At 48.0% G+C, this 27778-nt stretch overlaps 1 protein-coding gene across 5 annotated transcripts in view; it reads left to right on the top strand.

Annotated features, from left to right (window-relative positions):
• Positions 1-27778, top strand: part of myot (myotilin) — a 175882-nt gene that overhangs the window by 24395 nt on the left and 123709 nt on the right. For all 5 annotated transcript variants that reach the window (XM_038795777.1, XM_038795773.1, XM_038795776.1 and 2 more), the window contains exons 3-5: positions 13802-13867; positions 17221-17362; positions 19938-19961. In XM_038795777.1, coding sequence (XP_038651705.1) covers positions 13802-13867; positions 17221-17362; positions 19938-19961 — 232 coding nt within the window. The remainder of the gene's footprint in view (positions 1-13801; positions 13868-17220; positions 17363-19937; positions 19962-27778) is intronic.

Below are 27778 nucleotides of genomic sequence, written 5' to 3'. Positions count from 1 at the left end.
TAACAGGAATGGTAGGTTTGTCCCACCCAGCCCTTTCCTACCCGCAGTCGGTCCTGCTCTCTCAGGTGCCTATCTTGAAGGAAAATTGTGTCTGCCTTCATGTTTCTAAGGTGGTTGAGGACTCTGGATTTTTTCACTGGGCCATTGAGTCCCCTTACGTTCTAGGTGACTATCCTGGTGGGGGGCTTCTGCCCCCTCGCTCCTGTGGGATTAACCATATTCACCTGGTGGACGTGCCCGTGCCCTCCGGGGTTCCCCCTTGTTGGGGGGCCATCCAGGATAGTCGCTGTCACTGCTCTCCATGCAGTCGGGCCCCTGCGCTCCAGGGCTTCCCTTCATCCAGGGGGCCTCCGCCATGGTCGCCCGCTGTGCGGCCGCCACGCGGGTAGCCCCCTTCACTCTGGAGTTTCCCTTCGCCCAGAGGCCGTACTGGGTGGATGCTTGCAGCGATTCCTTGTTCCGAGCCCTTGGTTGCAGCACTCTGTAGTCCTATTGCCGTTCCCTTTCTAGCCTTGTTTGTTCCTCCATCCCTGTGTTCCGCCCCCCCCCCCCCCGTGCTGCCCCCCAGTCCCTCCCCCTCTCCCATATATCTCTCCTTCGTCCCTCTTAACCCTGCTCCTATCCCCATTTGCTCTCCCCCCTCTGCCTGGTGCCGTCCCCTCTGTTGGGGCGCGCTGCGGCCCTGCTTTTTTGCATGTCCCCGGTGCTAGCTTTCTTGCTAGTGCGACGAGCCCCCTCTGGGGAGTTACTATCTCGCTTCTCCCCTGCCCAGCCTCTGTGTTTTTTTGCCCGCTCTTCCCCTGCCCTACCCTGTGCTCCCCCTGTTTACTCACCCTTCTCCGCTACTCTCATACCCTTGTGCTGGGGCCTGGTTTCCCACCTATGTTGGTTTGTTGGGTAGCGGTTTGCTTTTTGTTCAGGATGCGCTTGCCATGTTGTTGGGGGTGTGGGCGGGGGGGCCTGGCATTGCCACAGCCCCCCTCCCCATTGGCATGTTGTTGCCCCTTACCAGGGTTACCCCGTGTTTCTACCCTTGCTGTTGGTTTTCTAGCCCGTGTTCATTGGCAAATTTGTTTGCGTCGGCGGGGGATGTGAAGAAATACTCTCTATCTTGGTATGTGACCCAAAGTTTCGCTGGGTACAGCATACCAAAGCGCACCTTGTTCCTGTGAAGGGCTGCTTTTGCTCTGTTGAATTCGGCCCGTCTCTTGGCGAGGTCTGCCCCATTGTCCTCGTACACTCAAATGAGATGTCCTTCCCATCTGCAGGTTGTATTTTGCCTGGCTCAGGGCAGGATTGTTTCCCTGTCTTTGTATCGGTGCAGTTTGGCTATAACTGCCCTCAGGTGTTCCCCCGCTCTGGGTTTCGGGCGCAGCGACCTGTGCGCTGGTCCATTTCTGATGGGTTGGGGAAAGTTTCCCTCCCCACTAAGTTGCCCAGCATCTCGACTACATAGGCCGTGAGGTTTCTACCCTCGATCCCAGGGTATCCTGGAGGGAAAGGTCCCTGCAGAATGCTTTTTAAAAAAATATTATTATTTTCTTTTCTTTAATTTAGAGTACCCAATTATTTTTTGGATTGTGGGGGTGAGACCCATGCAGACATGGGGAGAATGTGCAAACTCCACACAGACAGTAATCCGGTGCTGGGATCGAACCCGAGTCCTCAGCGCTGTAGGCAGCAGTGCTAACCACCGCGCCGCCATGTCGCTGCGGAATGCTGATGGGGAGTGAGGGCAAAATGTTTTTGGTGGTGGCATCATTGTGGAGTTGGCATCTTTGGTAACGATGATTCTTTGAATGCAGAGGCTGGTGGGATGAAATGTGAGGACACAGGGAACCCTAACCTGGTTCTGGGACGGAGGAGAAGGGTGAAAGCAAAAATGTGGGAGATGGGTCAGACACGGTTGAGAGCCCCATTGACCACAGTGGGTGGGAAACCACAATTAAGAAAAATTGAAGACCTCCCAGCAGCACCATTTTGGAAAGTGGCATCATCGGAACAGATGCGACGGAGGCAAACAAACTGGGAGAATGGGATGGAGTCCTTACAGGCTGTGAAGAGCTGTCATCAAGGTAGCTGTGGGAGTCGGTGGGCTTATGATGGATATTAGTCGACGGTCTATCCCCAGAAATGAAGATGTGCGCTGACATTGCGCGCCTTGTATGTCCGTGCTTGATTTTGGCGCAAAATCATGGAGGAGAGATTCCTCCATTCTCTAGCTGCAAGCAAGCAAGTGAAGAACTGAAGATGGATCATTGAAGAAAAGTGTTAATAGACTGGTAAGCCTTATTCAGGCACATCTTGCTGCGCTGATCAATAGACTTTTGTCACTACTTTCCAGGGGATAAATTTCAGATTTTGAAAGAGAAGAAGTGGGTGAAAAATCCTTTGAGTTTGAGGCCCCAGAGTCAATTATTAACTTACAGCCGACTCCAAATGAAGAGACTGAACTTCTGCGTCTCACGTGTGACAGCACATTGCAAACACGCCACAAGTCCATGAAGCTGTCAGCATTCTGGAATAGCATCTCCAAGGAATGCTGAGTAAAACAAACATTTTATTGCTATTGTCCTTCATAATGATCTACATGTGTGAGGTTGGATTCTCTATCTTCACAAAGATGAAGACAGTACAAAGGAACCGGCTGAACTCTGCACCTGATATGCGCATAGCCCTCTCCTTCTGGGAACCTGATTGGAGTGAGATCGTGAGGACAAAGCAGGCTCACCTGTCGCATTAAAGGTGAGCAAAAATAGTGAGTTGCTAAGGTTGGCCGGCGAAGGTCGCGAAGACGGCCGCCATGGTTTGCGAAGGTCGGAGAGCGTGGGTCCCGAAGGCCGGCTGGTTGGTAAAAGTGGGTCCTGGGGAAAAAGTTTGAAAAACACTGGGCTGGATTCTCCGCTGTCAGGAATCTCCCTTACGCCAGCAACGCCCCCATGCCCGGGGATTTCCTGGCGGTGTGGGGCTGCCCACAATGGGAAACCCCATTGGGCAGCTGATGGGACGGAGAATCCCGCTGCCGGCAGGGATGAGGCACACCAGAAAACTGGTGCGGCACGACGGAGAGTCCCGGCCAAGGTCTTAATGTGCCACCATCAGCACCTGTCTCAGTCATTAACTCCACCATTTACAGTCTCTTTGACTTTCTGTCCACGACATCTTTGTCAATCTCCACCTTACCCGGCCCCTCTACCCAGCCCCACTGCCCCCCATAACAGTATCATTCCCATCCTATTTCCAATTCTTTCTAGCTTTGACAAAGAGTCATCCCAACTGGAAACATTAGCTCCCTTCTCTCTCCACAGAGGCTGTCAGACCTGCAGAGATTGTCCAGCATTTTCTGTTTTTGTTTCAGATTCCAGCATCTGCAGTAATTTGCTTTTCTAATTTCCATCCACCTTACAGATCCCCGTAATCTCTGGCCTGCCGAGTATTCCTAATTTTAATCTCTCTGCCAATGGCAGCTATGCCATCAACTGCGACAGCTCAAATTCTTGAATTACCTTCCTAAATCTCTGTTTCTCCACCTCTGCTCGCTTTTAAGATGTTCATTAAACTCAACTCTTCAACCAAGCTTTTAATCATTTATCCTAATATCTCTTTATGTGTCTCTGTCAAATTTGTTTAATAACACTTGTAAAAAGCTGTGAAAGTATCATTGTGCTAAAGGCGCGACATAAATGCAAATTGTAGTTTGTCTTGGAGCCCAAATTCAAGGTCAAACTTGTCATGGATAATTTTCCGAAAACGCGGGTTATAATCTCTGCTTCTTCACCTACTGTCACAGTGTAATTTGAAGTAATGGTTTGGTTTTACAATCTCAGTGTTTTAAATATCTTGTGTGGCTCTATAAAGGCTGTAAAGCTCAAGTTTATCAATTTTTTATGAAGTGTTTCAAACTCGAGGGACCAAGCTTATGACTCCTCTCCAAATTGCTTGTTTGCTTAAATGTTTCCCTTGTGGGTTAGCAGCCAGATCTCGGCACACTATTTGGGATGTGGTCTAATCAGAGGAGCATGTGCTGACAAGAACTTTCCCTGACCTGCACTCTTGGATGTACAGTTCAGCATTGGACTTGTTTTGTTAATTGCTTCTCCATCATAGGCCCAGATCATCCGTCCAAAGAGGGTGTGTCCGACGCTGGCACCGATTTAACCTGTGCATTTACCATTTTACGCTGGAGTCTTCCACTTTCTGATCCCAGCTCCAGCAGCGACGAGCACAATGGGGAGGCAAATAGTTGGACTGCAGCCATGCCCCCTTTTCTTGTTATAAACTGACGACATACCCCTAAGGTCTGTTTTCACTGAATTGACTTGTATTGTTCTCTATGGAGCTGCCAACCTCGAGATTGCACATCTGTGACCCGCTGACAGTGTTAAGCTCCACCCTCACCCCTCAGCAACGTTCAACCCCCTCACCCAATGAAATCACAAAAATGCTCATTGCAACCCCTACTCCTCAACAATGCTGACTACATCGGCCGGACAGGAGGCAGGGGTTACAAAAGGTGAGTCGGGAGAGGAGGTGTGAGGTGCAAAAGGGGTGAGCACTGTGTGGGAGCATTGGATTGGATTTGGGTTTATTTTCATGTGTACCGAGGTCCAGTGAAAAGTATTGTTCTGCGTACTGTCCAGACAGATCGTTCCATACATGAAAAACATAAGACATACAGTAGATACACAATGCAAATACATAGCTAGTAGGGGGTCAGTACTATCGGGGGAGCAGCTGGAAGGTGCAGTGAGCACTATATGGGGGAAGTGGGGTGAGCACTATATGGTGGGAGGGGGAGCACTATATAGGGGGAGAGAGGAGCTCTATATGTAGGGAGGGAGCTCTATATAGGGGCAGGAAGCTCTTTATGGGAACTCCATACCATTCTATGGATCTCTTTATGGGGTGAGCACTACATGGGAGGGAGAAGGAGCTCTAAATTGGAGGGAGTGCTATATGGGGGGAGGGATGGAGATCTATATGGGAGCTCTATATCCATTCTATGGATCTCTATATGGGGGGAGCATTATAAGGGGGGAGGGAGGGAGCTCTATATGGAGGGAGGGAGCTTCATATGGGAGCTCTATACCATTCTATGTTTCTCTATATTGTGGAGCATTATATTGGGGGGAGAGAGCTCTATATGGGGGAGGGAGGGAATTCTACATGGGAGCTCTATACCATTCTGTGGATTTCTATATGGGGGAGCACTATATAGAATCATAGAAAGTTACAGCACATAAGGAGGCCATTTGGCCCATCTTGTTCATGCCATCCTGAAGACACCCAGGTGCCCTTTATAATCCCACCTTCCTGGAGCTTAGAGTACTTAAGGTGCCGGTCCAGGTACTTTTTAAAAGGGTTTGGGTACTCTGCCTCGACCTTCAGCTTGGGCAGCGAATTCCAGACTCCGACTACCCTCTGCGTAAAAAAGGTCTTCCTTGTGTCCCCTCTACACCTTAGAACATAGAACATACAGTGTGGATGGAGTCTACACCGACCCACCCAAGCCCCTACTTTCCCCCTATCCCCATATCCTAGTAACCCCACCCAACCTTTTTTCGTCACTAAGGGCAATTTAGCATGGCCAATCCACCTAACCCGCACGTCTTTGGACTTGTGGGAGGAAACCGGAGCACCCGGAGGAAACCCACGCAGACATGGGGAGAACATGCAGACTCCGCACAGACAGTGACCCAGCAGGGAATCGAACCTGGGACCTTGGCACTGTGATGCCACAGTGCTCTCCACTTGTGCTACCGTGCTGCCGCTTATCTTCAATCTATGCCCCCTGGTTCTAGAATTCTTCACCAAGGGAAACCATTTTATCCTGTCCACTCTATCTCTTCCCCTCATACTTTTGTACATCACAATTAATTCACCCCTCAGCCTTCTTTGTTCCTTGGAAAATAACTCCAACCTATCCAATCTATCCTCGTAGCCACACTTTTCTAGCCCTGGCAACATTCTCGTAAACCTCCTCTGTACTCTCTCCAGAGCAATTATGTCCTTCCCATAATGTGGTCACCAGAACTGCACACAATACTCCAGTTGTGGCCTCACCAGTGTCCCATGCAATTCCAACATTATATCCTTACTTTTATACTCTATACCTCTGCCAATGAAGAAGAACATTCCTTATGCTTTCTTAACAACCTTGTCTACTTGAACTGTTGTCTTTAGGGACCTGTGTACTTGTACGCCAAGATGTCTCACTTCATCTACCCCTTTTAGTATATTCCCATTTCCCGTACCAGCCTCCCCGAACAGGCGCCGGAATGTGGCGACTAGGGGCTTTTCACAGTAACTTCATTTGAAGCCTACTTGTGACAATAAGCGGTTTTCATTTCATTTTTCATTTATTGTGTACTCCCTGTAACTGTTTGACCTTCCAAATTGCATGACCTCACATTTTGCTGTGTTAAGTTCCATCTGCCACTTCGTTGCGCACTCCATCAATCCATCTATAACATTCTGAAGATTGTAGCTATCCTCTCTGAATTGTCTACCAGTCGGCCAATCTTTGTGTCATCTGCAAATTTCCCAATCGTGCTCCCCACGTTCACGTCCAAATTGCTAACATATAACACAAACAGTGTTCACCCCTCCCCCTTACAGTGCTCCCCCTCACCCCCAGAATGAGTGCTTGTGCATTAACACCTCTGCCAGACACCTTGCCCGCAATGTCAAGGAGCATGTTTGGCATCAACTTAGCAACATCCTTTTCCGCATGGAGATGGTTGACAACTTCGTGACAGCACTTATGGGCCCAATTATAATGCAATGGCTGACAACTTAGATTCCATTGTAACAAATGCAGGAGCTACCCAACATTTAGGTGCTGCAGTGGAATGCCAGACAATTCTCATGCAAGCTAAGCTGACTGCCGCACAAACTCTGACTGCTGTAACCATGGCTGCGTACACAGATGGTCAAATGGGCTTGCAAAGTCTCAGAGCAGTCCAGCAATCTGTCCTCTGAGGTGTTGCCCAGTTAGAGGTAATGGCTTCACGAGGTACAATCCTCTCTCAAGCTATCATCTTGAGATTCACTCTCCTCCCACAACTGTAACTCTGTCAGTGCACTTGCTATTGTCCGCAGCCAGTCAAAACGATCCCAGAGCAGACTTCACTATCTTAGGTTTCCTTTTGAACCTGAGGCAAACTCTCCTTAACATCACCAACTAGACTTTCCTTGCCTTGACCATCTGTGAATCTCTCATTTTCCCAGTTTCTGTCCTTCACAGATTGATATGATTTCGAAAACCAGACTTTGCTTTCTGAACCAATTCAAAATCATCTGCCATTTCTGATGCAAGTCTAGCAATTTTAACTCTTTGCTCGTCCACATGAGTTCTCACTGCTTCATCTTTAAATCTTTAAATTCTTCCAAAATAATCATTTCCTTAAGAGCATCATACTTTTGGTCTATTTTTAATGTCTTAACCACCTATCAAACCTACTTAGTTTAATTCTTTCAAATTCTGTACATGTCTGATCTGGTTCTTTCCTTAGATTTCTAAATTTATGTATATAGGCTTCTGGCATTAGTTCATATGCACTTAATGTGATTTTTCTCATCTCATTATAATCCCTATATACCTCCTCTGATATCGATGCAAACACTTCACTAGCTCTTCCTCCCAACTTTGTATGAACCAACACTACCCACATGGTCTTGGCCTTTGGCCATTTTAATTGTTTAGCCACTTGCTCAAATGAGCTTAAAAAGAGGCTTCCACATCTTTCTCATAAAATCTTGTCAATGCTTGAATATATTTAAACATATCCCTACTAAGCTTTTGATTAGGGTATGTTTCTCCTTATTCTAGACCATCCTCAGCTTCTGCCTTCAACGTTTTCCGTTGATGTTCTCTTTGCAGTTCCAGATTCCAAAGTTCAAATTCTCTCTCCTTCTCCTTTGTTTCTGCTAGTGCTAACCTCTCTTTTTCCTTATCTCTTTCTTCCTTTGCTAATCTTTCCATTTCTACCTCAAGCTTCTCCTTTCCATTTCCTTTTGGAAATTCCTCTCTCTTTCCTTTCCTGCCCGCTCTCTTCCCTTTTCTTCTATTTCCAATTTCTTCAGTTCTGTGTCTTTCAGTTTATCTTTCTCGTGCATTTCTAATTGTTTCATTTGTAATTGAATTCTGGCTAATTCCAATGATTCAGGCTGTGTCTCTGGTAAATTTAAATGCTGAGCTATTGTTCGTATTATCTCTATCATCCTCGGCCTTCAGATAAGGTTAACTGCAGCCATTCCGCCAAACCCAAAAGTTTTGTTTTAGTCACCCTTTGTAAAACATCCCAAGTAACCGCTTCCAAGTACCCGCTTCCACACCCAGGAAAACATTTTTAATTAAGAGACAGCTCCAGTCACTCCCTGTTTAAACTTCAAAACCTGAAAGAAAGCAAACATTCCGGGGGCGATTCTCCGCCCCCCACGCCGGTTGGGAGAATAGCGCGAGGGCCTCCTGACATTCTTCACACCCTCCCGCTATTCTCCCCCCCCCCTCGCCCGACCCACGTCACAACTCTGAAAGTCAGCAGCCAAGTTGCAGTGACTGTGGTTGGTTGCACCGTATAGAAGCAAAAGGACAGGAAATGGCACATGGAAGACAGGCGTAAGGAAATGTTCAAGGATGATTAGTTTACATTTTTATGCAATGCAGTGTGCTTTGATTTATGAATTTGGAATGTTTAATTTGTGTCGGTCGTTATTTTTGCATTGTGGACAAGTGGACAGATGGTCGGTAATGTGTTGGATTCTTGGTGAGTGCAGGTTTGGAGTTCACCCTCTAGCTGCTGTGAAGAGCTGTGCCCTCAAGATGGTTAGAGTGGTGCAGGGTGCAACAGCCCAGCACAAATCTCGACAGCCTCTCTGCCACATAATGCAGGATCCCATCAGAGCAGTTCAGAAAGCCGGAGTTTGTTTCAGCTGACCAATGGCCTGCTCTATCACAATTTGTTCCACAACATAGAATCATAGAATTTACAGAGCAGAAGAAGGCCATTCGGCCCATCGCGTCTGCACCAGCTCTTGGACTGTCTTGCGTCTGCTACTTAAGCCCACGCCTCCACTGTATTCCCGTAATCCAGTAACTACCTAACCTTTTTGAACACGAAGGGCAATTTAGCATGGCCAATCCACCTAACCTGCACATCTTTGGACTGTGGGAGGAAACGGGAGCACCCGGAGGAAACCCACACAGACACAGGGAGAACGTGCAAACTCCACACCGACAGTGACCACAGCCGGGAATCGAACCTGGGACCCTGGAGCTGTGAAGCAACTGTGCTAACCACTGTTAGCCCTCAAGTGCATGCTGTTCACTTGTACCAGACTGCACAATGGAGTCATGAGCCATCTATTCAATGGATATATTTTGTATCACTATAGCAACATTTTGGTTTGCTATAATAGCTCAGATCCAGGTGACACAGCTGACTGCACAGAATGAAGACATTATGATTACTGCCAGATAGTGGGCATTGACCTGCATGATTCTCGACATATGGCCACACACTATGAGTGGGATTTTGCAGCAGCGGTGGTGCTTCTCCATTGGCAGTAGCTTGATCTTCTAGTTCCGCCACTGTCAACAGAATTTCCCATGTTTGCGCACTCCTCCGGGGACCCGTGACAGGGGCTTGCCATCAGTAGGAAAGAAATTTCCCACCAGCGGAAATGGCTGGAACATTCCTATACGTTGAGTGAGTGGAATCCCTTTTGGGATATATCTTAGGGTTGTCATATGGTGGTGCATCAATTGCAACCTGGACCATGGACAAGCCTCAAAATGCTCACTCTGCCTGCCTCTCTCAGACATCCTATTATTAGCTCTCCTTGACCAGAGACCCTCAACGACCGCCATTCTGCAGCTGTGGATAGCAAATTACAACATGTTGGAATTATCTTCAGCTCCAGCCTGGAGGCATAAGGGCCTTCCCTCTGATACTGACCCTCACAATATCCGATTGGTATATTACAAAAGTAAAACACAAAGTAAACATACAAATTCACAGCCAGTGGCAAGTTGGTGCTTTCCCGGCTCCAGGGTTGGAGTTATGGCAGTTTCAGGGGTCAGATTTCAGTGAGGATTTACTGAAGTGCAGGTGGCTACTCATTGTTCCTTGCTGATGTTCAGATAGAAGAATTGCACCCTAGACACTCTAGATGGATATGGCCTAATGCTGAGAACACTTCTTCCTTCTCTTCTCCCTCTTCTAGCAGATTGTCCCACTCTGTGTCACCTCTGCTCATCCTCTCTATGACGCTGTATTCCAAAGAGAATGCCTACTCTTAGATCCATGTTTCACTCATCTGATGAAGGAGCTACACTCCGAAAGCTAGTGATACCAAAAAATCTGTTGGAATTTAACCTGGTGTTCTTACAAGCTCCATGTTGGTAACATCTGGTTCTTGCAGAAGCCTTGAATGTCCTTCAGCACCTGTCATAACACTTTAAGTAGACCTAGGTGTCTTTAAAGAACTCTAGGGAGCACACAATCATAGCAAGAGCAGGTAGAAATCAATCATCAACTAACCTGAAAGTAGGTAGTTATTCCTTTAAATAATGCCGACGTGGAGTCCTTCTTGCCAATGTATATTCAATCAGGTATGACTAAGAGAAGGCTTTAGCTGGAGTATTGAGTATCAAAATGACAGTGCTGGCATTTAATCAACATTTCATGCTGTTCAACGCCATGATCTGTCTCAGCATGGTGCTCACTTCATGAGCAGTATCACCATCACCGATATAGCATGCAGCATGACTCACCAGAAGCATGTAGATGTGCCACATATGTCATTTTGGACTGCTACGTTCACCTACTTGCAAGGCTCTTTTAATGAATTTTGTTCTCATTCTCCTGAAAGGGACTACAAACAACCCATTAACCCAGCTTTTCTTGTTTCATTCACCTCACTTTTACAGATCTTTCTGTACTTGTTCCTTTACTCCACTATTTGCAATTTAAAAAAAACTTCTTCAAATTTTAAGAGTGACACTCCCATTTTTCACCACGGAGCATGAAAAGGGAGTGTTTTCAAGCCTGCAGGGAAAGAGAAGGGGAGCGAGCCTAAGAGAATATCTTTCTAAAAGCCAGCGCAGCAAAGATATACTGAATAACCTCCTACGAGGGGTACTGCTTCTCCATTATGCAAAGCAATACAGGTGACAACACTGTGGGAAACGCTACAACTTTTATGGTAGTAAAAAGAAAAAAATAAGATCTGCTTTCATATAGACATATGCACAATCTCTGAATGCCCCAGTGTACTTTAGAGCCAAGGAATTATTTTCCGAAATGTAATCATTGTTGTAACGTAGAAGACACAGCAGCCAATTTGCATACTGCAAGGTCTAGAAAATGACTGCTTTTGCTGATGGTTAAGAAATAGTATACTGGCCAGTATACTGGGGGAACTCCCCTGTTCTTCCTCAAACTAGTGCCATGGGATCTTTAACATCTACCCGAAGGAGCAGAAGAGGGACTTGGTTTGACTTCTCATCTAAAACATATCACCTCTGTTAGCGCAGCACCCAAGGATCAATCTAAATATTGTGCTGAAGTTTCTGGAGGGGGGGGTGGCGACTTAAATCCACAACCTTCTGACTAAGAGGGAAACAACTGACGACATAGTCAATGCTGACGTTTCAATGGAATATCTCCATTAATTTCCATTTTTGTAACATGATTCTTCTTATCAGAGTACAGAGGAAATCAGTAATTGTGTCTCGAATATTAGCCTCTCCTGTAAGAGGTAAAAGTTCTGCAAGCCTTTGGAATCCCCAAATATACTACAAACCTGTTCAGGTCCTGGGTGTGATTTTCCCATCGAGTTGTGCTTGGCACCAATCCCATTTTGTTGGGTGCATAGCGGGAGAGGCCATAAAGAGGTTTTGTGCCATGTGGCGAGTCGCGTGCAATGCACACGACCCTCTACGTCCGACGTGATCTGGATCGCACCCTGACTGGCTGTGATCCAGATCAGCATATTTAAATGAATCATTAAACTCATTTAAATATGGGCAGCCCTTACTAGGCCGCAGTCTCCCGGCTCTGGGTATTCACCAGTCCCACCAGCGAAGCCTCACGTCGGTGTGAATTAGCATTGTTCTCCAGAAACAGAAACTAGGCATGATGGCCACACCAGGAGTGTGTGGGGGGGTCTCACTGAGGAGACACCAGCTGGGAGCTGTTTAGCACTGGTCTCCACAAACGGGGACCAGGAGGAATGGCACTTGGAAGGGACTCCCAGGTGATCGGAAACCCCAGTTGGTTGGTCTCTGGGCAGGATGGCACCCTGGCAGTACTGGTGCCATCTTAGCACTCCCAGCCTGGCAGTGCCACCTGGGCACTCTGACAGTGCTACCCATGTACCAGCCTGGCACTGCCAGGGGCTTGGGAGTGCCTGCCCTTATGAGGTGGGGTGCGGAAGCTGGAGGACCCCCCCCCCAGGAGGTAAGTTGGGGCATTTGGGGGGGTCACATTGGGAGAGGGCGAGGTGAGAGATCGGCATCGATTTCCTCTTGTTCTGACGAGTGGAGCTCCTCATTGCAGGAAATGAAGGTAAGTGTAGTGTCGGCCTGAAAAATAGCTACAAGCCCCCCCCCCCCCCCCCCCCCCCCGGCTAAACCCGCCCACAATGCTAAATCTCACTCTACGTGTGGGTGAATACAGATCTGTATCGCAGTCAAACAACCAGCGGTACCCACCCCGCAAAACTTGCCCAAAATGACACATTGTTTTGGGAGAATTGTGCCTTTTATCTGTCACAAGCTAGCTGGTAGTGATGCGATCATCAATTCACTCGAGATAAGAGTAGAAGTAAACCGTGGCTTTAATCAACTTAGAACAGTGCCTGCCTGCGACTGAACCAATACTGAGAACCACCGACAGGTCGACTGCTCTTTATACCTCCCTTCAAGGGGAGGAGGCATGGGCGGAGCCCATACATGCCCCAACATGTTCCCCTATGGATAATGCCATACAATGGCCCATAGGAGAAGCCCACAAGGGCAACAGCATAGCACAGATACAAATACAAGGGCAACAGCACAGATACAAATATACCGGTGGATTATTGGTATAATACATTCGCCACAGGTAGTGATTAGCAATACATTTCAGTTCATTAAGAAATCGCTTTTATAAATGCCTCAATAAATCTGGAAGTCTGATAATTTTCCAATATAATGATTTGAATGTGATGGAATAACTTGTGTTTCAAATTAAGTGGAATATTTTAAGACAAGAAATTGCACACATACGAACAACTGTCCAAAATAGCCAACACATAACCAGATTATTGACATAGATTCCTTTTTATTGATCAATAAAAACAAAGTCCTCATATCAATTATTTTGGATACAACTACCGAATATATTTCAGTAAAACTGCTTTAAAGAATCAGAATCTTTAGGACACGTATTTGCCATTTTTTAAATAGAAACAAATGATTCATTTTTGCACATCACATCAAGGGAAAACATCATTTATGACTCTTCTGATGTTGAAAGTCTGCCGCCCTACCCTGGCCTGGCCTATATGAGATTCCAAGTTTACAGCAATGTGGTTGGCTATTAACTGCCCACTGAAATGGCCTCGCAAGCCATTCAGTTCAAGAGCAATTAGGGATGGGCAACAAATGCTGGCCTTAAAGTAACACCCACGCCCCCATGAAAGAATATAGGGGAAAAAATCGAGATAACAGAAAGTTAACTCAACATTTAGTTGGGAAAATAATCCCCAGACAATAATGAACTATTTAAACTTTGAATTTACTTCATTCTTACAGATGCAAGGGACCCCATTTTCTACTCATTCGGGAGTCTCAACAGAATTCGCTCCAGTGTTTACAAAGGTAAATGAGGAAAGATTAACTCATCTGGACCTTACTGTTTTGCCATTCACGCCACACTTTTATGTGTATTGCATTGCTTCGACAGCTGACTAACTAATATCATAACACAATACTTGCCAGTCTTCTGAAGCGTCTTTTCAGTTTTGTTAGTATCTTGATGACTGGGTGCTTTGGATATGTTAATTGGGATGAACAGGGGCCATTATCAGCTTGGGTGGAGATTAGTGGGGTCAGAAATTGGGGAATAATCTGGTGATCCTACATCACTGCCCCATTTGCGCAGCAATGCAGTTCCCAGGGTTTGGAGTGTTGGCAGGGAAGGGGGGGGGGGGGGGCGGGAGGGAGGATTTCATAGATATCCAGGAGAGGCAGGACTGTCGAGCTAACATAATGTGCTGGAATTGTTAATACATCCACATCTAGCATCCCCAGCACACAGTTAACCTGCATGAAGCAGACATAAAGCAATTTCATGGAGCCATAGGTGGAACCCATCAGAATGAAAAAGGCAGCTCACCAGAGTGATCAGCTGCTGCGGAAGAAGTGCGCTTTCATCCATTTTCAACCATACCTGGAGCCAGCTGTTGCTAATTGTTGCTAAGTGTGCTTTACACTTAATTTGCTCTGTTTAATGACCTTGCTCTAGTGTCGCCAGGTATCTTTATGATACCACCACGAGGTTCAAGTTCAAGTGCTGATCAATAACTCAGTACACCAGTTAGTAAGGTTCAAATCAAAACACATTTATTATATACACAGTCAATCGCTACTCATGCATAAAATACTACTCACTAGACTATTTCTAACACTAAAAGGCCAATACTTAGCTTTGGAAACTGGCCCACCAGGTCAGGGGAACAAATGGCCTTTCGTTCGCTTCTGAGTCTGCAGGCTTCCAGCTGGTATGGACTAATGGTTAGGAGCGCCTATCTCGTAGCGTGCGTTGACTGGACACTTACTTGGTTGGTGCAGCTGCTAGGCAGGTCACGGTCAAGAGTTGTTTCGAGCTGCTGAGAGACCCTGCCAAGAAGATCGAACTGAACTTGGGGACTCTATTTTATAGTCCCCAGGGTCTTCGCGCCTTTTTGGGCAGACCCCGTACCTGGTTCCAATTGATTGGACCATGCTCCAATCAATTGATTTGATTTCCCCAATACTGGGGCTGTTCCCTGATCGCTGGGCGGTTCCTAAGTGTCCATTGGCCTTCCTCTGTCTTGGCTCCCGCTGGCGCCGAGGAGTCTGGCTTGGCCTCGATTATCTTAAATGTTTCCAATTGTTCCCGGGGATCGCTCATCAATATGTAGATGGTTGTTAGTTTCAGTGCTATCTGGGTTTCTGCAAGTTCTAATACACAGGAAGCTTTGCATCTGCTTGCTTCCCTGCGCCTGTCCATTTCTCCCTCCATTCTTAGCGGACCTCCATTTTAAAGTCGGGAAGTGGCTAACCCAGGTGGCTACATTGCACCATTCCGTAGCTAACACCATCACTGCCTCATAAATGCCCCAGATGTACACGGCTGGCCCAAGCTTAACCTTGCAAATTCCAAGAGGGTATGAACATTTTAATATGGTTAGTGCAGGCTGAAGTCCTATTCTGTCTTTGTTTTGAGGTTTACATCATGATAGTTTTTTGGCTTCCTTGTCTTTTGTCTCCTTGGGGAGAAATTAATCTGAATGTTACTTGAGGCAAAATCACAACTTTGTTCTTTTGAATTAATTTAGAAAGTCATTATACATGGCAACCAGAATTATTCACCAATATGAGTATTGCTGAATTCATGCTTCGCACCATGCAACTTTCGGGGTAATTAACCACAGTGATAAGTGCAAAGTTCAATTCTGTGGAATCCTATTAGTCCTAGGTTACCAAAATATACATATGTTATAATTTTTCTGAGATTCTAGTATGTTAATGAAAAGAGAATGTCACTGCTTACAACTGTTCACATCGATGCCTACCTGAGAAAAAAACAAGGAAAACGGTTACATTTTACCATCCGATTAGATATGGGAAGCAAGAGGAATGATGGCCCCTGTGATAGCCTGTCAACTTAAAAGAAATGTTCTAAAAGCCACCATTTAATACGGAGCAAAAGATCTTCTGTGTTAATGTGAGTCACAGTAGGGATTGGGTAATAAATGCTGGCCGAGCCAGCGATGCCGAAATCCCATAAAAAAAAATTTTTTTTAAATCTCCTTAAAACAATGGGTGGAATCTCTGATCCTGAGGCTAAGTGTTAATGCCGCCGTAAACAGGCCCCTAGGAGCAGTGATCCTGAGCCCTACAGGGGGCCAGCACGGCACTGGAGCGACCCACGCCGCTCCAGCTGGCGATACCGGCATCAAATAGGCACCACGGGTCTGCGCATGTGCACTGCGACTGCCGTGATTGCGCGCATGCGCGGTAGCTCCCTTCTCCGTGCCGGCCCCGACACAACATGGCGTAGGGCTACAAAGGCCGCCGAGGAGCAAAAGAGGGCCCCACCACAAGAGGCCGGCCCGCTGATCGGTAGGTGGCGATCGCGGGCCAGGCCATGGTAGAGGCCCCCCTGCCCCCCACCAGGCCGCCACCTGTAGGACTCGGGCTTTTTTGGGTGGCCACTCGGCCCATCCCGGGCGGAGAATAGAGCGGCCCCCAACCGGCGGCGCACCGACCGTGCCGGCGCCAATGGTGCCGATTCTCCGCTCACCAGAGAATCGGCTGACCGGTGTCGGGGCGTCGTCATGCAATTCGCGACTGGCCCAGCGATTCTCCGACCCGGCGTGGGCTGAGAGAATCCCACCCATTATTTTTTTAATGAAGACAGAATAAATGCTGTGAGCAAAGGCGCCCCTATGTGACGGCATTTCAGGGGTGGTTGTAAAATGATTTGTGCAGCTCAAGAGAGACCTTTAGTGGTTGAGGGCAATCCTTGGAGAACTGCCATAACTTTGTTACTTATGTTGATATCTGTTGCTATGTAATATCATCTCTCACACTGTTTGCAAAATATCTCAAACTGCAAATGGAGTTGTTGAATTCTAGATACCTTGGATTTGGTAGAATGTCTGAAGGAGATGTCAACAAATTAGCTTCCTATATTTAGGACCATCATAAATATTAGGAAAGAGGCCAATTTAATTAAGTTCTTGTTCACAGAGCCTCCATAAGGAGCTTTCCTGAACTATCGGCATATCAAATGGTGAACATTGTAAACAGCATCATTTACAAAGTGGGGCCTGGCTTCTCCAATGCATTTGCTTTCCCTAACAAAAAGATTTCCATGAGTGTTTCCTGAGGAACTATTCTCTGGATTTCAGAGTTAAGTATATAATATTGCTAAATAAAACTAAATGTGCTTTTTTTTTATATAGTACTTGCAGGATGTTACTTCACCAAGGAGTCAGTTAGTTGTACTGGAGTGTAGAGTCCAAGGTTCCTCCCCTTTGAACATCCAGTGGTATAAGGAGGAAATGTTAATTAAGGACTCTGCAGACTTTCGCATTTTAAGAAAGAGTAAGTGATATCATATAGTACTTTATAAATTATCATATTTTGAATCATTATAAAGTGATTACTGATTCTTTTTGAGGGTGTGAATGTGGCCCAAGTATCTTCATTCCTCATGGTTGCCAAGTGACTTGGACCACATGATGACTTTGCCCTAAAGGGTCAGCAGCTCTCCGCCCTCCATTGACCACTGCTACCAGTTCATCCCCTACCTGGTGAGAAGATGAAACCGTTTCTCCACTTTCCCTGAAATAAACCTCAAATTTTATCTCAACACACCTCAATGCTACTTCTCAACAGATTTGATTCCAGCTCTATTTTAAAGATCGCAATTGGCCTGCATTCCAAAGGGCAAGTTTCACCATTCACCATGAACGTGGCAAGCTAGGGGAATGGTGACTTATGTAATTCTTTGTTGTGCTAAAGAAAAACAGTTTGAATGATCTAACAGTCCGTTCTAAATATTCTAAATATCCGTTGTGATACTTTGAAAATTATTTTCAAATGCTACCCAAAAAAATGTACTTTAAAATTCTGGCACAGTATAAGAACATTTCTCCCCAGCACAGAGATGTAATTTTGGCTGTCTGGTTCAAATACTTTGCTCAAAACATTGAAATTAAACATGACTAGTGTAAACTGGGCATCATACGAACAAACTGAATCCTCAGTTAAAGGTCAATTTACTCACACCACTCAGTTCCGAATTTCATTCCTATTCATAATGATGCCATCTGGGAACTGTGTCAACAGAGACAGATGACCAGACGCCTATTTCTGCAAATTAACTCATTATGAATGTTTGGCCAAACCCAAGATTCACTAATGGTTTAGCTCAGCTGTTTTCACAGTTGGCAGTGGAGTGTTTGTTTTATTGATTGACATCTTTCTTTGAACCACTTCTTTCAATGTCTGTATATTTAATTGGACAAAATTAAGAGGTGTAAAGTGAGGGAAAGCTTCTGTTATTGATACTATAATGACACTGTCTGATTGACACTTTTATAAGGTAGTGAAAGGAGCAATTTTCTTTTCAAAGCACATTTGTTTTTGGCCATATCTTTTTATTAAAATAGTAAAAAATATATACAAGGCCAAACGGTACAAACACTCATTTTGTGTTGGAGAAACAAGATATCTTCCCCTCAGTACCAATGTACGTGGAGGGGAGTTCGATACTCTGATTATTAAAACAGTTCACAACACGTTTCTACAAAAACAAACAAATGGTACAGGCACTAAATCAAAGCACATTTTTGACTGGTCATTTATTTCAAGTGCATTTCAAGACTTGACATTTTTATTGTATGGCTCATAGGTTCCAAGACGCATACTGAGTAGGTGGGCAATTGGGTCATGGAAAGGGCATGGAGGGAGAATGGGTAACATCTTTTAACTGCTTTGAGGGGCCATGAACCTTGTGTCCTCGAGGAGCTGGCCTGATGGCTTTGCAAAAAATTGCAGGGGTATTTAAGTTGCAACGGAGCTGGTCATGTGCGCTGGATTATGGGTTTGCTACCTGCATTCCTATCCTGCGCAGGTAAAATTTGGCACTGCTGGGAATGAGGTGGGAACCCCAGAGTCAGGTTCTACCCACCATTTTTAATAGGGCTTAGTCCACATAAATCTGGCCTTCTGATTTGATAATTAGATAATTAAAGGAGTCAGGAAGTTGCAACACTGCTTTTCGCTTTTAATTTAAATTTCAAACGGTGAAATAGATCATTATAATTTGATTAAGGTGGAAGCCAAAATAAGGACAAAGAAACTTCAAAGGTTTATCTTAAAAATCTGTACTTTTTTCCTATCACAATGGAGAAATTTGACATTCTGCAAATATGAAATTAGCTTTTCAGAGCCAATGAGAATGTTCAGCAGCAATTGTAAAGTTAATATGCTGTTAAAAATCCAATTATGCCTCATTCAATGTGTAGCTTTGTCAAGGATTTTCACAGCTAGGCTAACACAGCTTAAACATGGAAATTTCCATCAATTCACTGCTTAATTAAGGATGGCAGTCTGTGAGGGAATGGGTGTTCCTCCACTGGAGGAGGGGAGAATCACTGGGAGCAAATTCTACATTTCCCCATTATTCTGCACCAATGTGGACCCCGGACTTTTCCTATCAGTTTCAGTGGAGCAATAACAGCGACAGTCTCACCCTCATTACTACCTCAAAGTCCAGGACAATGAAAATCGCTCACACTACCCCAAACATGCTGCATGTTTTTAGACTATCAGAATCGCACATCTGGAAACCATAAAAACAAATGCCAAGTTTGAAAGCTTGATTTGAGTTCCGAAGTAACACAGTGTTACCAATTAAAAATTAACACAAAAAACTGTGCCATCAGTAATGGGAAGGGTCAAAATACAATGCCAGGTTTCCATAATATGATACTTCATTAGTATGCAAATTGTTACATTACTGCTGGAAGCAGAATATAATTAACATGATTTACTGACACAAGTCAGTACAAGGTATAAATATCTTTTGTTACTTTTCAGTAGTTTCTAAACTGTTATTTACCAAAGATAACATTTCTTTTTCTCTTGTTTCGCATATGTGTCCAATCTGTAGAGGCGTGTTTAACAGCAGTACCCGGTAAGCATTTGTTTTGGTAGCTAACATCATTCATTTAAAACAAATAGTTTGTATCCACATGGGATATGCTTCACAGTTTTTATTTCTATTACTAAATCAAATTATTAGCTGGAAAACAGTGGTACAGCTGGCTGGACATGGATTAAGCTTCCCTTATTGAGAGTGCAGGGCATTGCATGTAACCAATTATTATTACGCACAGCTGAATTACTGATGGGATGCAGTGAATCTCGGCGTTATAGCATTGAAACCATGTGTTAATATTATTGAGCTCATTAATAAAGGCATAATTAGTGTTGGCATGGAACTCCATCAGTAGTCTTTAAAAATGGCAATCGGGGTCCCAAGTACATTATTGGGCCTCAGTTTAGTTATCAAAAGGGTTTGGTCTCTGATTCTGGCAGGTGTCCATGTGTATTGGGAGTGACATTGCCCATGGGGGGGTGGGGGGGGGTGGGGGTGGGGGGGGGGGGGGGGGTGGGGGGGGGGGGGGGGGTTATGGGGGACCCACAAGGTCACTTAGAGATCGGGGCACCCTTTCAAAATGGCGGGTCGATCTCTGAGTCCAGCTCCCCAGTGCTAAAATAAATTCTAAGTGTGAGCTAAATCGGTGAGAAACTCCCCAGGGCCCAAAAAAGTTACTAAATGTCATTGAATAGCGGTGGGGAACTGACTGGTAAAGCCAGCAGGAAACCCCACGAAAAATCCACCACAAATTAACTGAGAAATTTTTAAGGAGAATCGGACTCAATATATATATATAGGAATTTCCTATATGCATCACAGAAATTGAATAAAATATGGGCATGGTTCCCAAGTGCTACTTTGAGGATATAAAGGCTGTTTCGAGTAGTTAAAAAGGTACTGGTGATAATGAGTGATTTTCAATCTCTGTTTTATAATCTGGTATTAGTTGTTGTAATAAAAGCTGCATTGCAAGCAAATGATCAAGTAATGCCTCTTGTGCATGCTTAATTTCACTCAAATACGCAAGGCAATGCTTAGTTAATGGTTTAACACTGTAGCCATAGTAATTTCTAACTTAGGTTAAGTATTCACTCAACTGCATAGTCCATCAAATAAGGAAAAGCCAAAATCAAAGAAAAAAGCAGACCAGCCATGAGGGAAATTTGATGTTGCTTGGAAGTGGGCAAGTAAGCAAAGTCGTCATAAGATTGGGTGCCATGACAAAGCGAGTGCCAGGCGCCTACCTGCCTCTGCTGGTATTTTACCAGTGGTGGGGAGGCATCAGGCTGCCTGCTTATCGACAGGCTAATTGAGGTCCTTAATTAGCCAATTAATTGCCACTTAAGTGTATTTTGCAATCAGCACTAATATTATATCAGCAACAGCAGTTATCCAGGCCAAGTGGTCTTAATGCCAACTGGGGTGGTACATCCTGCTTGGGCAGCCCTGTACCCCCATCCCCAACCCTGTGCAGTCTCCACCTGTCTATATGGTGCCCCCACCACTCTAAGGAACCCAGCACCCCATACCATCTCACACCAACACTTATCCCTACCCCTCCTCCACGGGCCAAGAGGGTGAAAACAAGGCTTTTGAGAGGGTGAGAGTGGTGCATGTGAGGCAGTGAGTGCAGGACCTGTGAGGAGGTGAGAGCAAGGCCTGTATGTGGATGAGAGCGGGGCCTGTGTGTGGATGAGAGCGGGGCCTGTGGTGGAGTCGATAGCAGACCAATGAGGAGGTGAGAAAGGGCTTGCTGAAGATGTGAGTGGGGCCAGCGGGAGGATGTGAGTGAGGCCTCCGGGAGGATGTGGGGCCTCCGGGAGGATGTGGGGCCAGCGGGAGGATGAGAGTGGGGCCAGCAGGAGGATGAGAGTGGGGCCTCCGGGAGGATGAGAGTGGGGCCTCCGGGAGGATGTGGGGCCTCCGGGAGGATGTGGGGCCAGCGGGAGGATGGGAGTGGGGCCAGCGGGAGGATGGGAGTGGGGCCAGCGGGAGGATGGGAGTGGGGACAGCGGGAGGATGGGAGTGGGGACAGCGGGAGGATGGGAGTGGGGCCTGCGGGAGGATGTGAGTGGGGCCAGCGGGAGGATGGGAGTGGGGCCAGCGGGAGGATGGGAGTGGGGACAGCGGGAGGATAAGAGTGGGGCCAGCGGGAGGATGTGAGTGGGGCCTGCGGGAGGATGAGAGTGGGGCCAGCGGGAGGATGTGAGTGGGGACTGCGGGAGGATGTGAGTGGGGCCTGCGGCAGGATGTGAGTGGGGCCTGCGGGAGGATGAGAGTGGGGCCAGCGGGAGGATGGGAGTCGGGCCAGCGGGAGGATGGGAGTCGGGCCAGCGGGAGGATGGGAGTGGGGCCTGCGGGAGGATGTGAGTGGGGCCTGCGGGAGGATGTGAGTGGGGCCTGCAGGAGGATGAGAGTGGGGCCTGTGGGAGGATGAGAGTGGGGCCAGCGGGAGGATGGGAGTCGGGCCAGCGGGAGGATGGGAGTGGGGCCTGCGGGAGGATGAGAGTGGGGTCTCCGGGAGGATGAGAGTGGGGCCTCCGGCAGGATGTGGGGCCTGCGGGAGGATGAGAGTGGGGCCTGCGTGAGGATGAGAGTGGGGCCTGCGTGAGGATGGGAGTGGGGCCTGCGTGAGGATGGGAGTGGGGCCTGTGGGAGGATGAGAGTGGGGCCTGCGGGAGGATGAGAGTTGGGCCTGCGTGAGGATGGGAGTGGGGCCTGCGTGAGGATGTGAGTGGGGCCTGTGGGAGGATGAGAGTGGGGCCTGCGGGAGGATGAGAGTGGGGTTTGCGTGAGGATGTGGGGCCAGCGGGAGGATGAGAGTGGGGCCTGCGGGAGGATACGAGTGGGGCCAGCGGGAGGATGAGAGTGGGGACAGCGGGAGGTTGTGAGTGGGGCCAGCGGGAGGGTGAGAGTGGGGCCTGCGTGAGCATGTGGGGCCTGCGGGAGGATACGAGTGGGGCCAGCGGGAGGATGAGAGTGGGGACAGCGGGAGGATGTGAGTCGGGCCAGCGGGAGGATGAGAGTGGGGCCAGCGGGAGGATGAGAGTGGGGCCAGCAGGAGGATGAGAGTGGGGCCAGCAGGAGGATGAGAGTGGGGCCAGCGGGAGGATGAGAGTGGGGCCAGCGGGAGGATGAGAGTGGGGCCAGCGGGAGGATGTGGGGCCTTCAGGAGGATGAGAGTGGGGCCAGCGGGAGGATGAGAGCAGGGCTGTGAGAGGGTGGGAGCAGGGCCGGCGAGAAGGTGGGAGTGGGGCCTGCAAGAGGATGATAGCATGGCAAGCGAGAGGATGGGAGCGGGGGCTGTGAGAGGATGGAAGCGGGGCCTGCGAAGAGGTGAGAGTGGGGCCTATGAAAGGATGAGAGCGGTGCCTGTGAGAAGGTGAGAGCGGGGTCTGCGACAGGATGAAAGTGGGTCCTGCAAGGTGAGAGCGGGGCCTGTGAGAAGGTGAGAGTGGGGTGTGGTGATTGTATATCTGTGTAGATGCAATACAACTGAGCAAGCACTAGAGGGAGCACGGGAGAGGTATAAATACACACGAACAGGAAGTCAGGACACACTTCACAGGAACGGGAGCTGGGAGCAAGACACAGACTGGCAGCATAGATGTAACATGGTTTAAGCACTGAAGAGAGAACAAACTCACAATAAAGCATCTACTTCAACTTTAAGACTACTGCCGTTATTAAGGCACAAGGAACAACACATGGTACCAGGTGTGGCTTCAGAATGCTTACTATAAGATTACACAAGCTGCAGACACAGAAAGACCAAAATGGCAAGAAAGACTTGTGTAAAACTTCACTGATTTACAGCAATTTGGACCTCCACTGCAGCTGGAAACAACAGGTAATTTAAGTAATAACTGGAAAAGCTTTAAACAAATGTTCGAGATATGTATCGTAGCAAATGATATGAAAGCAGTCTCTGACACAACAAAAATAGCGCTGCTACTCGCAACAGCGGGACAGAAAGCTAGGAAAATCTATAATTGCTTTAAATACTTGAAAGGTGAAGACAGCACCAAATTAGAAGTAATACTGAAAAAATGTGAAGATTACTGTAACATCAGTAACAATGCTGCTTTACAACATTCAATGCCCAGAGACCAAATTGCACAGGGAATGAGTGATGGAAAACTCAAACAATCAAAACCAGAACAGAAAGGGTTAACTCTGAAAATCATGATTGAAAAGTCCAGATCGAAAGAAAAAAGTAACTTTAATGTCTTACAAAGCAAAAGCGCTGAAATCCACTGTAAAATGCCATTATTAAGGCACAAGTAACAACACACGAGGAATGTGAGAAGGTGAGAGCGGGGCCTGTGAGAAGGTGAGAGCGGAGCCTGCAAGAGGGTGAGAGCAGAGTTTACGCGGAAGATGACAGCAGGGCCTGTGACGAGGTGAGACCGGGGTGTGCAAGAAAGTCAGAGCAGGGTCTGTGAGACGGTGAGAGTGGGGCCTGCAAGAAGGTGAGAGCAGGCCCTGCAAGAAGGTGAGAGCGGGGCCTGCTATGAGATGGGAGCTGGGCCTGTGAGAGAATGAGAGCAGAGCGTAGAAGGAGGTGAGAACAGATGTCTGAGAAGGTGAGACCGGGGCCTGCGAAGAGGTGAGAGTGGGGCCTATGAAAGGATGAGAGCAGTGCCTGTGAGGAGATGAGAGTGGGGTCTTCAAGAGGATGAGAGCGGGGTCTGTGAGAATATGAGACTGGGGCCTGTGAGATTATAAGAGCGGGGCCTGTGAGGAGGTGAGAGCGATGCCTATGAGGGGGTGAGAGTGGAGCCTGCTAGAGGATGATAGCATGGCAAGCGATAGGATAGGAGTGGGGCCTATGAGAGGATGATAGCATGGCAAGTGAGAGGATGGGAGCAGGGCTGTGGGAGGGTGGGAGCAGGGCCGGCGAGAAGGTGGGAACGGGGCCTGCGAGAGGATGATAGCATGGCAAGCGAGAGGATGGGAGCGGGGGCTGTGAGAGGATGGAAGCGGGGCCTGCGAAGAGGTGAGAGTGGGGCCTATGAAAGGATGAGAGCGGTGCCTGTGAGAAGGTGAGAGCGGGGTCTGCGACAGGATGAAAGTGGGTCCTGCAAGGTGAGAGCGGGGCCTGTGAGAAGGTGAGAGCGGGGTGTGGTGATTGTATATCTGTGTAGATGCAATACAACTGAGCAAGCACTAGAGGGAGCACGGGAGAGGTATAAATACACACGAACAGGAAGTCAGGACACACTTCGCAGGAACGGGAGCTGGGAGCAAGACACAGACTGGCAGCATAGATGTAACATGGTTTAAGCACTGAAGAGAGAACAAACTCACAATAAAGCATCTACTTCAACTTTAAGACTACTGCCGTTATTAAGGCACAAGGAACAACACATGGTACCAGGTGTGGCTTCAGAATGCTTACTATAAGATTACACAAGCTGCAGACACAGAAAGACCAAAATGGCAAGAAAGACTTGTGTAAAACTTCACTGATTTACAGCAATTTGGACCTCCACTGCAGCTGGAAACAACAGGTAATTTAAGTAATAACTGGAAAAGCTTTAAACAAATGTTCGAGATATGTATCGTAGCAAATGATATGAAAGCAGTCTCTGACACAACAAAAATAGCGCTGCTACTCGCAACAGCGGGACAGAAAGCTAGAAAAATCTATAATTGCTTTAAATACTTGAAAGGTGAAGACAGCACCAAATTAGAAGTAATACTGAAAAAATGTGAAGATTACTGTAACATCAGTAACAATGCTGCTTTACAACATTCAATGCCCAGAGACCAAATTGCACAGGGAATGAGTGATGGAAAACTCAAACAATCAAAACCAGAACAGAAAGGGTTAACTCTGAAAATCATGATTGAAAAGTCCAGATCGAAAGAAAAAAGTAACTTTAATGTCTTACAAAGCAAAAACGCTGAAATCCACTGTAAAATGCCATTATTAAGGCACAAGGAACAACACACGAGGAATGTGAGAAGGTGAGAGTGGGGCCTGTGAGAAGGTGAGAGCGGAGCCTGCAAGAGGGTGAGAGCAGGGTTTACGCGGAAGATGACAGCAGGGCCTGTGACGAGGTGAGACCGGGGTCTGCAAGAAAGTCAGAGCAGGGTCTGTGAGACGGTGAGAGTGGGGCCTGCAAGAAGGTGAGAGCGGGGCCTGCTATGAGATGGGAGCTGGGCCTGTGAGAGAATGAGAGCAGAGCGTAGAAGGAGGTGAGAGCGGATGTCTGAGAAGGTGAGACCGGGGCCTGCGTAGAGGTGAGAGTGGGGCCTATGAAAGGATGAGAGCAGTGCCTGTGAGGAGATGAGAGTGGGGTCTTCAAGAGGATGAGAGCAGGGTCTGTGAGAATATGAGACTGGGGCCTGTGAGATTATAAGAGCGGGGCCTGTGAGGAGGTGAGAGCGATGCCTATGAGGGGGTGAGAGTGGAGCCTGCTAGAGGATGAAACCAGGGCCTGGAAGGAGGTGAGAGTGGGGCCTGCAAGAGGGTGAGAGCGGGGCTTGAGAGAGGATGAGTGGGTCTGTGAGGCAGTGAGAGTGGAGTCTGTGAGATGATGAAACTGGGGCCTGCGACAGTATGAGACCAGGGCCTGCAAGGAGATGAGAGTTAGGCCTGCGAGAGGATGATAGCATGGCAAGCGATAGGATAGGAGTGGGGCCTGCGAGAGGATGATAGAATGGCAAGCGAGAGGATAGGAGTTGGGCCTGCGAGAGGATGATAGCATGGCAAGTGAGAGGATGGGAGCAGGGCTGTGAGAGGGTGGGAGCAGGGCCGGCGAGAAGGTGGGAGCGGGGCCTGCGAGAGGATGATAGCATGGCAAGCGAGAGGATGGGAGCGGGGGCTATGAGAGGATGGAAGCGGGGCCTGCGAAGAGGTGAGAGTGGGGCCTGTGAGGAGATGAGAGCGGGGCCTGCGAGGAGATGAGAGTGGGGTCTTCAAGAGGGTGAGAGTGGGGTCTGTGAGGAGATGAAAGCGGGTCTGTGAGAGGATAAGAGCGGGGCCTGTGAGGAGGTGAGAGCGATGCCTATGAGGGGGTGAGAGTGGAGCCTGCTAGAGGATGAAACCAGGGCCTGGAAGGAGGTGAGAGTGGGGCCTGCAAGAGGATGATAGCATGGCAAGCGAGAGGATGGGAGTGGGGCCTGCGAGAGGATGGAAGTGGGGCCTGCGAGAGGGTGGGAGCGGGGCCTGCGAGAGGATGGGAGCGGGGCCTGCGAGAGAATGATAGCATGGCAAGCGAGAGGATGGGAGCGGGGCCTGCGAGAGGGTGGGAGCGAAGCCTGCGAGAGAATGATAGCATGGCAAGCGAGAGGGTGGGAGCGGGACTGTGAGAGGGTGGGAGCGGGGCTGTGAGAGGGTGGGAGCAGGGCCTGCGAGGATGTGAGACTGTGGTTTGCAAGGAGGTGAGATCAGGGCCTGTGAGTGCATGAGATTGGGGCCAGCGAAGAGGTGAGGGCAGTGCCTGTGAAAAGATGCGAGCGGGGCCTGCGGGAGAGTGAGTGCGGGTCGTGCAAGGAGATGAGAGCAGGGTGTGCGAGTGGGGTCTGCAAGAGAGTGAGAGCAGGACGTGCGGGAGAGTGAGAGTGGAGCGTGCGGGAGATTGAGAGTGGGGCGTGCGGGAGAGTGAGAGTGGGGCGTGCAAAGAGGTGAGAGCGGGGTCTGCAAGAGAGTGAGAGCGGGGCGTGTGGGAGAGTGAGAGCGGAGCCTGCGGGAGAGTGAGAGTGGAGCGTGCAGGAGATTGAGAGTGGGGCGTGCGGGAGAGTGAGAGTGGAGCGTGCGGGAGATTGAGAGTGGGGCGTGCGGGAGAGTGAGAGTGGGGCGTGCAAAGAGGTGAGAGCGGGGTCTGCAAGAGAGTGAGAGC

Source organism: Scyliorhinus canicula, chromosome 4 (assembly GCF_902713615.1).
Source record: "Scyliorhinus canicula chromosome 4, sScyCan1.1, whole genome shotgun sequence".
In the NCBI taxonomy this organism is placed as follows: Eukaryota; Metazoa; Chordata; class Chondrichthyes; order Carcharhiniformes; family Scyliorhinidae; genus Scyliorhinus; species Scyliorhinus canicula.
Note: the sequence above shows the minus strand (reverse complement) of the source record. Positions and strands in the feature narration are given on the sequence as shown.